At 38.7% G+C, this 15,462-nt stretch overlaps 1 protein-coding gene across 3 annotated transcripts in view; it reads right to left on the reverse strand.

The window, feature by feature from the left end:
• Positions 1-12,648, reverse strand: part of LOC101856807 (kinesin-like protein KIF27) — a 45,469-nt gene extending 32,821 nt beyond the window's left edge. For 2 of the 3 annotated variants that reach the window (XM_035970050.1, XM_035970049.1), the window contains exons 1-12: positions 12,553-12,648; positions 8,055-8,116; positions 7,414-7,551; positions 5,769-5,855; positions 5,346-5,453; positions 4,674-4,806; positions 3,501-3,647; positions 2,096-2,182; positions 1,581-1,676; positions 1,141-1,262; positions 580-681; positions 1-80 (exon numbers count right to left, since the gene is read on the reverse strand). The exon at positions 1-80 is cut by the window's left edge and continues 1 nt beyond it. In XM_035970050.1, coding sequence (XP_035825943.1) covers positions 1-80; positions 580-681; positions 1,141-1,262; positions 1,581-1,676; positions 2,096-2,182; positions 3,501-3,647; positions 4,674-4,806; positions 5,346-5,453; positions 5,769-5,855; positions 7,414-7,551; positions 8,055-8,087 — 1,133 coding nt within the window. In that variant the 5' untranslated portion in view covers positions 8,088-8,116; positions 12,553-12,648. Of the gene's footprint in view, positions 81-579; positions 682-1,140; positions 1,263-1,580; positions 1,677-2,095; positions 2,183-3,500; positions 3,648-4,673; positions 4,807-5,345; positions 5,454-5,768; positions 5,856-7,413; positions 7,552-8,054; positions 10,665-12,552 lie in introns of those variants that run through there. The other variant, XM_013083146.2, reaches the window with a different exon arrangement.
• Between the last annotated feature and the right edge of the window lie 2,814 nt (positions 12,649-15,462).

The raw sequence follows: 15,462 nt of genomic DNA on the forward strand, positions 1-15,462 counted from the left end.
TTAATCTCACACTGCATTTCCTCAAATCGGATGGACTGGATGTCCCTGTTGATGATCGGCTTGTTCTTGATGTTCTTCGCCTGTGAATAAAAACCTCTGATGATAAAACTGCAGTGCTTATTTACTCTTGGATCACAAATTGTCACCACCATACCAAAGTTCCTAAATTATTTTTTATTCCAATGACAATGGTCTACTGGTTAAGTGATATTTGTGATTTAGGCTACACAAAACAAATTCCATCTTGCATCACTTCTTGAGAAGCAGTCTTCACCAGAAACCAGATACAAAGGATTCCTTTGACTAGTATTAACAATCACAGACACCCAAGAAGTGAGCACCACCAGAAAAAAACTACAATATGTAATTTACTCAGTCTTATAAACCTTCTCTTCATTGTGTAAAACCAAAATTCAATTTTCAAGACCTGAAAATTATTCTAGAGACTGAAGATAAGGAAATAAGTTGATACGTATGATATGCCACCACCAACAAAGGCAAACACATTTTAAATATCTTTCCAACTGCAAAGAAGAACACTACCTAATTGTGCCTATCCTACTACACACAACAACTCACCCTATTGGCATATTTGAGGGAATTCAAACTTTCATCAAAATTTGACGAGGCTGGGCTGATACAACAGATCATGAGAGTTTTGGCATTACCACCAAGAGAATCCTGTTGACATGATGGAATGGAAAAAAAAAACACTCACTGAGTGACGTCAAAGGACTGGGAATTCATATTCTTAAACCACAGGCAAGTGCATGTAGTTGCATATATTCACAGAATGTTATATCAGGGATAAGGGTGCCTGGTGACAAAAAAGCCTGAAAATTTTTCAGTGCACAGGCACAAGCAGAAATAAAGACAAGCCTTGCATAATTCTACGTTTAACATTAAATGTAAGAGATAATATTGAACCAAAAAATTTCGCCCATAGCAAGCAGCCAGAAAATTCTCACTGAGTACTATTTATCCCTGTTGTATGTATAATAAAATTACCAATTTTGTATTTATTGTGGACAACTTTAAGTGCCAAGAACCACATTGGGACAGACTCTCTATAAACTAATTTTGATATTATCTTGATATTATAATCACTATTATACTAGAACAAAACAGGATACTACCAACCTTCAGCAAGCGAGTGATCTTGGAGTCTCTGTAAGGAATGTGCATGGATTTCTTCTTACCATCTCCCAGGGCACTGATCACATTCCCCACAGACAGGAGACCAGAGTTGATGTGAATAGATTCTGAGATTGAAAGAAAACAAAACAGTAAAAACTCTTTTCTCTTCTGCTTCTTCAGGTGTCCTTTTTATGTTCCAAGAGTTTTATGTATGTGAGTAAATACACTTCAACAATTCAATTCAGATATGAGTTCGATGAAATCAACGGCTTTCCAAGTTTCCTTTTAAATGGCAGGAATCCAGTCTCATCATAAAATGAACAAAACATGAAAACCCAGGATTTTAAATAAGTTTAATCAAAAACAGAAAACTTTCAATCCACAAAAAAATCAACTAAATATTAAAACTTACATTTTAAAAAAGAAAAATTGTATTTTCTCACCTTTGAATCTGTCTCCAATGTTTCCCGTCTTGTGTGCACGCTCTGAGCCAGCCAGGTCCACAAAGCTGAATTTTCCACTCATGTAGTGGCCGATTTCTGAGAAATAAGCCACACATTATGAACAGAACTGAAGTCATAAGAGCAAATATTTAACACATCTTGAGTCCATTATATACTAGGTATATAAAAGGAATTGAACCTAAAATATAAGGTGAGCATGAGAGTGTGTGTGTGTGTGTGTGGTGGGGGAGGGGGGGGGAGACACATCACGCCTGTCACCTTATCAGTCCAATTGACTTAGCACCTAGCTCATGCAGGGTATTTTGTTTCCCTTCTTGGTTTGTTAGGAATTTTTCGCGTTCGCAACTACATAAGGTCATATGAGCGCATGGGACTCAAGTGGGTTGTTTTTGCTTTAGTTCACAGCACGGCTTGGTTTTACTTTATTGTTGAAGTTAAAAATAAAATTTTCTTTCGTTCAAAAGCATCCAAGATACAAGATCCCTCATACCGACCTTGCTCATCCTGTGGTTCCAGGCCACCATCACCTGGAGTGCTCGCCCTTTTCTCTGTCCCTGCGTCAGCCTCTGACCACTTCTGGCCTGAAATAAATGCAAAAACTCTCACAAGTCAGTTAATACCCCTTAAAACTACAATCAAGAATATTTGTCCTCAGGATTCTTTCTTTCCTCATTTAAAATCGTGCAAATCTCTCTCAGGGGAACCCTGCTTCCCACAATACTCAGTCTTTTTTTTAGTAAAGGAATTCTAAAGTAACAACTTCTGCACCAAGGAGAAGGAGGAGGAGGAAGAAGAATAGAGAGTGCATGTTGACATCATAATTCAGACCATTGACAGGTTGCTGTGACTTTAAGTTACTTGAAGCTACAGCTTAAAAAATTCTACTTATTACACAAACATCAATAATCACACATTTATCATCATAAAATAAACATTGAAGGAATTTGAAAGGCACCACTGAAGAGAGGGGCACCAAGGAGGAGGAAGAGGAGAAACATGTTAACATCATATCTCAGACCTTTGACAGTTTATTGTGACTTTTAATTACTTGGAGCTACTGCTTCAAAAATCTTATCTATTACACACAACACTTACACATTTATCGACGTAAAATTAATAAACAAAAAAGTTTACAAAGGATGAAACTAAAAAATTAAATTCAGTGACGATTTACCGTCAAATTCCCTTCTGAAAGAGCCTTGACTCATAAAGTCATCCCACTGTTTTATCTCAGTGCCCCTGAGGGATATAAAGTCTAACAACCTTTCAGGAGCATTCAGTGACCACTCACTGCGATTCCATTTCTGCCAATTGCCAGCATAATGCTACTGTCTAATGCTTACATTACTACAAAGTCTTAAGTGGTAGGGGAAGTATATTATGTGTGTTTTAGACAGACAGCAAGGGAAGAAGGGAAAGACAGAGAGAGAGGAAGAGGAATGGAGAAAGAGAGAAAGTGAAAGTGATAAAGAATGAGGGAGAGATAGAGAGAGGGAGAGATAAAGAGAGGGAGAGAGAGAGAGAGAGAGAGAGAGAGAGAGAGAGAGAGAGAGAGAGAGAGAGAGAGAGAGAGAGAGAGAGAGAGAGAGAGAGAGAGAGAGAGACAGACAGACAGACAGACAGACAGAGAGACAGACAGACAGACAGACAGACAGACATACAGAGAGGAAAGAGAGAGAAAGAAAGGAAAGATAAAGAGAGAGAGAGAGAGAGAGAGAGAGAGAGAGAGAGAGAGAGAGAGAGAGAGAGAGAGAGAAAGAGAGAGAGAGAGAGAGAGGCAGAGACACAGAAAGAGAGAGAGAGAGAGAGAGAGAGAGAGAGAGAGAGAGAGGCAGAGACAGAGAGAGAGAGACAAAGAGACAGACAGAAAGATGATGATGATGAGGTTGTCTAACCTACCGATAACCACTGTAAAGATGGAATGAGACCGGCTCGACTGTTCATTCATCTGTGTTGACCCAGTGTGCCTGGCGGTCGAACCAGACTCCAGAAGGGACATAACTTCATCAAGACTCTCACACTGAACCTCTCGAGCTCCGACAATAACTGAAAAGTGAAGAAAAACAATTCTGACATGATAACGGACTGTGAGGACATATACTGGTATGCAATACCCCAGCTGCAGAAATTTTTCAATTCTAAAAAAGTGGATCTTCTGAAACATTCATTCACAGCCCCGTCTTACACAAAGATTGTTTGTAAATAACGATCACTTTTATTTAAGATACAAGAACAAAACATTACTTAGTGCGAAGATGGCAAGATATATATAAAAAAAAGCATGCACGACATTGCTTTTAGGCAGTGACATATCCTGTTTAACAAAGAGTGGGATTAAAGATTAATCTGAAAGAACTTTAGTTAGTTTTTGTAGTTGTTCTTGTTTCTTATTTTTGGGGTGGGGGTGGGGGGTTAAATTTTCATAAAGAGTTTAACAGCACTAGCAACACAAAAATATCATATAAGTTCCGAAGATTAGATGTGTTACTAGACAGTAACGTACAATAAAAGGAAGAGAGATGAGGACGATAGAGCAGAAAGAGCCAACCACACCAGAACACCCGCCACCCATCCTCTGAAAGAACTTTAATTTGAAAGCCATAAGACACCTTCATAAAGACCAGTGACGACATTTTTGGAGTATGAGTGCAGATGGTTCCAGCACACAATGATAGATATCATTTGTATAGCGCAAATTCCCGCTCAACAGCAAGTGCTATTATATATATATATATATATATATATATATAATATATATATATACATATCTATATTATTAACCCAGCAGACCTGATAACATGTGAAACAATCTCAACTTCCTGGGAAGCATTCGGTGTAAGTTGCTATTTATAGGCGCCAAAACACTCACTGACAAAATCTTTCACTGTCTATGGCTACTCGGAACCCATTCCCACCTGGGTGAAGTGAGGAAAATTTGTGTAAAGAGTTTTTCTCAAAGAACATAATAATGAGCTTGTGGCTCACCCCCCCCCCCCCCCCACCCGAACCCGCAACCTCATGATTAGGAGTCCGTTAGCCAAACCACTAGACTATCAACGGCGTTGATCTTACCTGTGTTGCCTTTACTGTCTTCCCGCACGTGTAGGTCCTTGGAGGATGTCTCAAGGTCCAGCAGGTCCCGTAGTTCCTCCATGTAGATTTCAATATACGACACAGCAACCGTGTAAGACTTTTTCTTGTCCTCCTACAAGCACAACAGCAAGTTTGATCAGAAAATTCAGATATACATCAACAACAAAAATAGTCATTTAAAGAAGGTGAAAAAAAAAAGAAAATACCTAGAGAGAAAACACAAATGCAAGCCCGCCAACTTCTTCACCCAACATTGTAACATCAGATACTGTAACACCAAACAAAATTTCATCAAGAGAGATTGGTTTTGGCATAGTGTATGGTGATAAAGCTCTCAAATTCCACAGTTTTCATCCCAAGAAAATTGAGACAGTTGGAAAGCCTGCTAATAAGCAACGACAAAAAAGTGCTAAAAATGAAGTCTATTCAGTATCAACTTGTAACTTTTCATACCAAATAATCAAACTTGACAGTAGAAGACAACATATAAAAGATACACGCATATGGTTGTTGAAGTCATCAAGTAAACTGGATATCGGCTATGATTTGCTGGGTTTTAAAAGGGTAGACGTAAAACAGAAAAGATTTCGAAGAAGCATATTTTACTTGATCATTACACCCTACTACCCTTGCCATGAAAGAATAAGTTACCTCCATCTTTTGAAACATGTGAACCAGGGCACGTGGAATGATGCCATACTCTTCTTCAGTCAGAGTCGTGATATCTCCACCTCCAATGGTGTATGTCTTGCCGGAGCCCTAGTGGAAAGCAAGGATAAGCAGGTACATTATACATAACCATTATTTACTACTAAAACAATATCCCATGTCTCCACAGTCCTTTAAAATTCCCATATATACCAAACTGAATATACTCCATATTCAACGCATTGCAATTTTTATCAACCATGGTGACCAATAGTTAAAGTCAAGTTTACATTATTTGATCGACTGAAAAAGTTATTCTCTTCTATAAGGCTGACACTGTAGATCAAAACCCTATTATTTTACAAAATGCAGTATAAAACAATATGATAACCCAAGCCTTGAAAATCTCCATCTTCCTGTCCTTACCGTCTGGCCATAAGCGAAGACTGTGGCATTGTATCCGTCAAACAGGCTGTGAACCAAGGGTTTGACGCACAAACCGAAGATTTCATCCTGAGAGAGAAAGAAAAACACACCACTGGTTACAGGTCAGAAAGGCTGAAATTATTTGCCTCAGCTTGTACGAGCACAAGAGGAAAACATTCAATTGAAAACACAAATCCTTTCAAATCATAAACACTAAGTACTTTCAAATGATAGGTAAAGGAACAGTGCCCTTAGATTCAAACAAAAAAGTAGCGGATGGCTCCATTTTATATATGTGAGGCATGTGGTGAAATCAGGTGCTCATCAACATAAAGAAATCCAAGAAATCAGCATTTTTCGGCCAGTTTGAAATTTATTTTTCTTTTCGACTCAACACCTTGATTGTCCATTCAAAAATACTTTTATGTGTGGATTTTATGGGAAAACATTGATTAAAGCACGAAAAATTTTATTTTTCAGTTTCCAAAGACTCTTGAGCTATGGAATTCACCAATGCCGGCCATTTTCTCGCCAATTTTACCTCTGAAAGCAGGCAACCCCGACCTCCTTCAATCGCAAATATCCCGACTTCTATTCAAGATAGATGGATATTCTTTTAATTGAAAGCAAGGCAAATGAACACCCTTTAAGATGATACCAGTAACTCCATATGCCCAAAAATTGACGAGCGCCAGATTCTACCACATCGTGCCACATATAATATAATTGGGGAATGCTTTAGATGCCAACAGACATTCTTCCCTAACTTCTGTATAAACATTTTGCTTCACTCAGTATATTATGCACCTGACAATTACAAAAGTAAAGATGACTGTGGTAGATCTTAATTAACACTTTCCAGTCACACAGCCTGCAGTATAAAATACCCCATCTGGTCACCCACCCAGGAGAGTGACTACAACGGACTTCTCGGGCCTGGCACAGACCGGAACGGATAAATTTCACCAGCGCATTATTGCGTCAATTGACTGCAAAGAGATAAGTTAGCCCCTAGCAGGTAATCCATAGAGATTCAGAGTTCACTGGATAGCAGCGGTCAACATACTCATCATCATCAAGTGCCAGATCTGTGACAGACATCGGCGATCATGGTTCTCAATTCATTCCTTTGCTCGGATGCTCTTAAAAAAGCTATCTTTCCCTGATCTTTCCCTGTTATCCATTTGTTCAGGGCCTACCCCTGCCTCATTTGTCTTCAATTTTGCCAGTGAGAGCAAGATGTTCAAGACCCTTATGTCTATTCAAGCGTCCCAAAAACTGCATTTGCCGTTTCATGATCGTTTTTAACAGTGAGTGTTCCATGTGGGTTTCATCAAACACTACCTCATTTGATTTCTTTTCCTTCCCCAATATTCTTAAAAGTCTCCAAAGAAACCACATTTCTGATGCTTTTATTTTATTTTCACTGTCTTTAGTGATTGTCCAGCATTCACAGCCATATAGAAGGGTTGACCATACATAGCATTTCAGAACTTTCATTTTGGTAGTCATTGAGATGTTTCTATTTTTCAGGATTAGGCTCATTTTATTGAAACTAACCTTAATTGTAATTCTCCGTTTGATAACACACTACATAAAGAAAAAACAAGTTGCAAAAAAAAATAAAAAATAGAAAGCAACTCACCTGCTGCGATTTATTATGGAACACATGGTCAAAAGTAAATGATCTGTCTGATCCTAATATCAGCTGATTTGGACTAGAGCCACTCCTCACACACATCTGCTCCCCACCTAGTTTCTCTTTTGGTAGCAGTGGGCGAACCTGTTCAGAAAAATTCTTGAATGAATTTCTAACTTCTAAACAATCAAGAGCTGAATTCTTTATTTCAATTAATTTGACAAACAAAGTTAGCTTTTAAAAATAAAAAAACCATCTGTAAGAGACTAAGATTTAAAAACAGCAAGCAGCAATGATACAATCGAAAGTTAACTCACACCTTACAACCATAGCTGTTATACGTCTACTGTATGACAATGATATGCTACACAATTCTAAACCATATCTCTGCAATAATAAGTGGAAACAGCTATCAATTTTTTTTAAATTTCTCACATTTTTAACAAAGGAAATCAAAAACTTTCAAGCACAAGCACATCCAGGTCATAATATAATTTAATAAATAATATTGTGTCAAAAGTTCACTTCTTAACAAATATTGCCACCAGAAGTCTCAAAATTGGCCTCAGTAAAAGATACACATATTTTTATTCAACACGCAGTTTAGATCAGTAAATAGTTCACCATCATTTTCAACTGACACTTACCCGTACAGCAACCTTTACATTCACTTCTTGCATGGTGTCAGAATTCAAAATACTAGGACTTCCTTGAAAACAGAAAGATATAATTTTTATTTAGAAACAAAAAATAAGAAACTCATAGCAACTGATAAAATTATAATAATAATAAAACATCAACGTATCTCTACATAATATTAAAGAGTTTAAAAATTTAAATACAATTATGATAGTCTGAAGAAATAATTGATACTGTACCAATGATATGACGTTGTCCCAGGCAAATCAAGTCTCGAATCAGATACAATAGTGTACTTAAATACACACATGCCCTGAACAAAGCACACAATTCCAGGTCATAATCATACTTCTCGCACTTCTCAGAAGACTACATTAGATTAGGGTAAGTGGGGAACTTAATCAAATGCTAATTATAGAACTCTTGTCCGGCTGGGGTGAGGGAAAAGAGGAATAGAGGATACACACAGCCTCTTCATTGGTGGTACTTGCTAATAGATTGTCACCCCTTTTCATGAAAAAAACAACTGAGAATTCATTTAGAGGTAAAGGGAATGTTTCACTCTAATGCCCCAGATTATCTGCCATCTGCCCATATCAAAAGTTACAATGCTTGTTAAACTTACACAAAAATCAAGAAATGAAGGACTGACATAACAGGACAGAAAACAGCTCAAACATTGATGTAAAGATGATGTGACATGAATACAAAAAAAAAAAGAGATGAGCCTTGAGACACAAAAGGGCTCAAAAGGCATCTAAAAGTGAAAGCTTTTTGTAGAAGAAAAAGTATGTCAGTGTAAAACTCATCTCATTCTAATAAACCACTAATAAGTGTAATGTTTAACTCCTGTTCTGCGTCTGTGCCAAGATGCGAATTTTATAAGTAACTTTATACCACAGACGTTCCCGGCGGGCCACTGATGTGTTGACGTCACTCAGCATGTACTGTTAGTGTACAGCGAGCTGCCCTGAAAACGTGAGTTTTCGCCGTGAATACAGTGGGGGTGGGGGTGTTAATCGATGATGAAAATAACGCTCTATATTATTTAGTTTTCTCTATTAAGTGTTACGAACACATGAACAACCCCCTCTCATAAGTTGATAAGTCTTTACGGGTAGTTACGCCCATTCGAATAATCTTTCAGGCACTCTTGTTGCTACAAATGATCTAAGGTTCGAAAGGAAATAGGTCCATTTCAGAATGTTTTGCTCTCAAATTTTTTTTTTACCTCCACAATGGTATTCAAAACAATCAAAATAAGCTTATTTTTTTCAGGTATCATTTTTTATATAAAATCAATCTCATTTGAAAGATTTTATAGAAAAATGGAAGTCTTGTTTCCTCGCTATCCTTTCAAGCTCCTCCCGTGTAAGTGGGCCTACTCGTTCTAATTTCATTGGACGAACATCTAGAGCTACCAACTTGGCGTATTTTGAATAAGATATCATGCACGCTTCGTTTCGAACCAACGCAGGCAGTTCTAGAAGTTGGCCACAAATGCACACAGTAAACTCAAGCAGACCGACACACACACTTGAGCTGCATGAATACGGGACCAAGTCATCACAACATGGATGATGCTCAGCGTGCTAGAGCCAGGGACCGGACTGATGCGGGATCGGAGGGAAAAACGAAGTGCCAAAATACACTTACAGGGAACATAAACCTGGCAACCGGTGGACGGGGGTTAACAATGCTGGTACATGTGCCTATATTACTGAGTTTGAACAGCGTAGACTGACTGGAGTCATAAAAAGGACTGATCACAGAACATTAGGCAAATGGCCGAGTGTTGAAAGCTTTTTCAGAATTATGTGACCATGAAAAGTTAAGAAAAATTTCTGTAAACAATGTCTTTTAAAAAATTCCTTAGTTTACACTGTCTTTGGTAAAAAAAAAAAAGGTTGAAGAGTGAGAAAGCGCAGAGAAACCACTGGCGACAGGCTTCCTGTCTGACAATTAAACTGGCTTCAGTAGACGAACATCTACAGAGTAGCTCTGACTCATTCGCATAGAGATCATATCCATTGTCATAGCATCAACAGGGTTAAGCTTGCAAACAGCCTCCAGAAAATAGAATAACCTTTTAATCTCTAGATCTATAATGAAGACCAAGTTAAAATTATAAAAGTCAAAGTAGATGGGAGGCAAACTAACTAAAGTCAGTGTCATTTTTACAAGCGAAAGTGACAGTTCATGGGTCTCAACTCAGACTTTTAAAAAAGGAGGAACTTTCCGGGTGATCGCGACAGAAGCCCATTTTCGTGAAACACCCATTATTCACGTACTGTTGAACCCCAAAAAGCTGAAATAAAAACCATGAATTTATAGCAAGGTTATATATCTCACATCAATTTGAGGGTTTGGAAGATAATTCCAAGTAAGAGTCACTTAAAAAATATTTGCAATCTTGATTATGTACAGAAAGAGGTTGCGCACTGGGGTTTCGTGCGACTTAAATTTATATTTACCTTTCATCATCAGCCTGCATATAAACTTTATGAAAATGAATCTTGTTTTCAGTCTGAGAAAAGGCCTAGAACCAGAATATACGACCGTCGTGAACCAGTCTGGGCGTCATGATTCATATATAATAACAGTTAAAAACAAAAATTAAAACTCAAACTGAAAGTAGAGTAATAACTTGAACAGCCCAAGTAGACCTATTTGGTGTGAGAGGTGTAAGAACTTAGGAAGGGCAAGATGCAGTGACACTTAAAATCTGCGAATTTATTTATTTTTTAAAAAAAGTGTTTTTACGGCGCTCGCAACTGCATAAGGTCATATGAGCGCGCGGGACACACCTAATATTTTTAGATGGTAGGAAATTTTGAATTTTGCCTGGGTGGCGGCCGAAGCCTACTCTTATCGATGTTAGACCACCAAGGGATCTTTAACGTGCGCAACTTGCACACGGGCCCTCCGAGATTTTTCGTCCTTGTCCGAGAAGGCAAGGTGTAGATCTTTCCTACCAGAAGATCAGGGGTGTGGCAGAAAGACAGCTGTAAGAAGGAGTCAAGGAGTAGCAGTAGAAAGGCTGCAGAAAGAGTCAGGAGCCCAGAGGAGGGGGCAAAGGAGGTGAGGGGGTGGGGGCAGAAAGAGGAGATGAAAGCAGACGACAGAATATTACTAGAGAGCAGGAAAGGAGGTGAAAGGAGACAATTTTAGAGAAGAAAATTATTCGGTTACTACCCAGATTCGAACCCGGGACCTTTTGAATGAGAGGCCAACACCTTAACCCCTAGGCCATGAGAACCCCCTGCCAATTTCGAACAGAAAGCTAAAATATAGAGATAATTTACGGTCACCCATTCAATGAAACGTCTAGGCCCGAAAGTTCAATAACACTCTTACAATTTATGATGGTTCCCGATTTCACACAAGACCTGCACCAACACGCACCTTACTTTGAAGAAAGCTGTTAGTCAAAATTCTAAAAAAATTTGCTTCCAGTTCCCTCAGTCTGGTGTTGAATACAGCCCTCCCCCATCCCCAAGAGTATTCTTTTTAAAAAATCAATTTCACGCCGCCCCCCCCCCCCCCCCCCCCCCACCCATTTCCGGAGTCCTGTACTTCACATCGCTCGCTCCTCGAACCCGACAAGACGCTTAGATTGTATAAAATTTTCTTTTCTTTTTTTTTAGCCCCCACAAGTGGCAGTACAGTGAGGAATATTGATTTATTTTAATGGCAACACCACGATTGTAATGCCGAACTTGCATGTTACAAATGGTGCGTCATCGGACTATTACTGACAAATTTCAGGGTGGTAATGAAAGAGAAGGTAGACCTTAATTTTCTGGTCGAGCTTCGGTGTCACATACACTTCCGCTTGCCGCCATAGCCGTCTGTTCGCGTGAAACGTACTCTCAGGCCAAGAATAGCCTAATTAATATCACAATCGCGACTGGAAAAAATGAACTTAAAGACATTATTGGATTTGATGTTCAAATATTCGAGATCTTTTATTTTCCCAGGTCTCAGCGATTTTTTTTTCAAATTGCCTGGTAATTCCCCGGGTCTGGCAGTCACTCTGCTCCAAGCAACTCTCTTTCTGATTGGCCCGCTGTCACAGTAGCAGAGTTTAGCGGAGGAAATGGCGGTAGCAGAAATCTGCTAAATAGCGAAATATTGAGGCCCAAGCAGTTCCACTGATTTCGCCAGCATCTTCACATCTTGCCAAGTGAAAGTGTATCCAGTCAGTTAAATTCTGTTACTAGCTGGTAGTGCATTAGTTATAAGCATACGAATGAGGGTCAATGGTAGAGTCCCAGAGAGTATCTCCGACACTCGAATTGGACATAATATTTTACCAACGATTAGATCAAATGCAAAGATCTAAATGAAGGAGTGGGAGAAGTGAAGTGAAGAGACAGAAGATAGTCAGAGTCAGAGATTAGCGTCTATAACAACGATGCCTGAAAAGCTGTTTTTTTCAAACCGTAGACATGTACGTAACACTTAAAGTTTACAGAAATTTAAAACACGCTATCTTTTACTCACTGAAAACATCTACAAGCTATTTCAATCAGTAGTGAGTCTACTCGTGAGATAAATAGCAACTTTTATAGAGTAAACAAGTACAAACATTCTTCTCAATCTCAACCGGAAGTGGATTTTACTCAACCGAGATAATACAGTTTCCTCAGTTTCGCAGTTTATGAAAGTCGTACAAAAATTATGTATTTATCCTAACAATATAATATGTATCAGTAGTTAATGGCAATTATGATAGTAAAATTTTGAAAGGTAAAGAATTTTGTTAAACTAACAAAAACAATAGATTCGAAACTGAAGCAGAGACAAATCTGTCATGTTTCCATTCTGTGTAAAAATCTTACGTCTATGGTTAAAAATACAGAGATACAATTTTTTAAATCTAATTTTTAAAATATAAACATGAATGAATATGATAGCTAATAATAAATTTGTAAGATTTATAAATGTGATTTGAAGATACAATCTATTCAATATTGATCCCAATAGTCTTATCCAGGTTTATATAATCATAACCTCTGACCTTTTTGTGTCTACGGAATTCAAACAAACTTCCGTACACAGTGGTATGCTCCTATCTAGTCCTTGCTATTTTATTTAAATACTAATATAATTGCTTACTGTGTTGTAAGTTTATCGATGGAAGGGCTTGTAGTATGGAGGGTAGTATCATTTTGCCTTGAAATGCAAAACATATAAAGTGGTAAGCGTTTGTGGTAGTAATTTAGTAGGCCTAAATTGAAAGGCCAAATTGAAATGACCTGCCCTGCTGGATCTTGACGTCTAGACTAGGCAAGAAGAGGGCTACTGTTACTGTTGTTGTCACTGTGCCTCCCTGTTACCCCTTGTGCCTTGTCACGGCAAATTGTCAACCAAGAACGATTATTACATGTTTCATTCTTTGCACAAAAGAAAGCCATGCCATGGAAGATTCTCTTCTTTCGAGGTGCATTTTGATGAAAGTTTGACAGACTAGCCTGAGCACTATAGTATAGTACACTGCATTGCACATGATTACAAATGCTACTGACATGGAAGTGAAGTTGTGCAGTGTACTGACTGAGCTTACAGTTACAGCGGAAGTTAACGACTTAGGCTTTGGTTTCCCTGACTGATGCTGTGGCATGTGATGGGTGCAAGAAAAACGAATAGTGTGTACAGCAGGCTAATTTTATGAGTTGGGAATAAAACTAACCTCACTTCTGTAAGCTGTAACTGTAACAAGCTCTGGTGGTATGATTGTGATGGTTTGTTGTTTTGTTAGGGGATTGTTGTTGTTTTTTTTTGGGGGGGGGGCATTTTGGTGGATATATAATTTTAAGAGAGCGCTGGCATTCGTTAAAGAACTACTTTTACATAAAAATAAATGTGTCCCTGGAATACACTAAATAATACTATACTTTCCTTTGTCATTGCCTTGGTATCTTTTATCAAATGTGATTGTTCTTTCTCAAAATGAAATGGTTTTCAGTGGTCCTTATTTTGTCAGCCATATCCATCCGATGTCCTCCCATCAGCTGATATCATGCATTGCAATGACATGGTGGAATCGGACGTTGGTGGGGCTCTCGTAGCCTACGGGTTATGGTGTTTGCCTCTCATTCAAAGGTCCCGGGTTCGAATCCGGGTAGTGGCCTAAAAGTTTTCGTCTCTGAATTTGTCTTCTTTCAACTGCTTTACTGACTGCTCTAGCAATGTTCTGTTGTCTGCTTTCATCTCCACTTTCTGCCCCCACCCCCTCACCCCCTTTGCCCCTTCCTCAGGGCTCCTGACTCTTTCTGCACGGAGCCTTTCTTCTGCTACTCCTTGGTTCCTTTTTACTAATCTTACTGCTGTCTTTCAGCCACACCCCTGATCTTCTGGTAGGAAAGATCTACACTAGGCTTCTCGAACAAAGGCGAAAAATCTCGGAGGTCCCGTGTGTCCGTGTGAAAAGTTGCACTTCTTGTTAGAAATCTCTTGATGGTCTAAAAATCGATGAGAGTACTAGGCTTTGGCAGCGACGAGGGCAAAATTCAAAATTTCTTACCAACTAAAAATGTTTAATGTGTCCCGCTCGCTCATGACCTTTATGCAGTTGCAAGACCAGTTGAACACTTTATTTTTTTTTAAAAGAAGTTTGATTTCGTCTTAAAGCTTGTTAAATTTGCCTTGCCTTCGATGAAAGAAATACTCATTTATCTTGAATAGAAGTAGAGATATTTGCGATTGAAGGAGGTGGTTGTCACTTGGTTTCAGAGGAAAAATTAATGCAATCAGACACCAAAGTTTGGTGACTTTCAAAGCTTGAGGCTCGTTGGAAACTGCAAATTTTAATTTTTTGTGCCCTAATTCGACTCTTTTTGATTCAGTAAAGCCCACACAGAAATGTGTTTCTACTTTACACACAGTACACGGATAGCTCGAATTTGTTGGGACCAGCCTTGGTAGTTTGAGGGATCCGTAGTTCGAGGGATATCTGACAAAGATATAAAGAAAAAAAATGGACTGCAGGCACAGTTCAACAGATGTGTGATTTTGGGTCACTATGTTCAACCTATCATCCGTGTATACTATAAAAGGTTTTGAGACAAAAATATTCAATATACAGTCGAACCTGTGTAAGACGGCCTCCCATTGTCAAGGAGAAAAGTGGCCGTCTTAAACAGGACTGATCAAGATGAAGAAAACAAACCATTCTTTTCTAAGGTACCAACCGAAGGTAGCCGCTTTGTTATTGTTGTTGTTTTCGCTGGGTTTTTTTCTCTTTTGTTGCTGCTTTTGTGGAAGGGTGACAATAAAGCGAAATGTGTCTGACAAGGAGACTGAGTGCTATGGTAAAACAAACACATGGGTCGCCACCACTTGGAGAACGAGCAACGCTTCTGTCACAAGTTCATGTTGACGTCCATTGTTAATTTGTTACAGACTGGATGA

This window comes from Aplysia californica, unplaced genomic scaffold (assembly GCF_000002075.1).
Source record: "Aplysia californica isolate F4 #8 unplaced genomic scaffold, AplCal3.0 scaffold00214, whole genome shotgun sequence".
Classification (NCBI taxonomy): Eukaryota; Metazoa; Mollusca; class Gastropoda; order Aplysiida; family Aplysiidae; genus Aplysia; species Aplysia californica.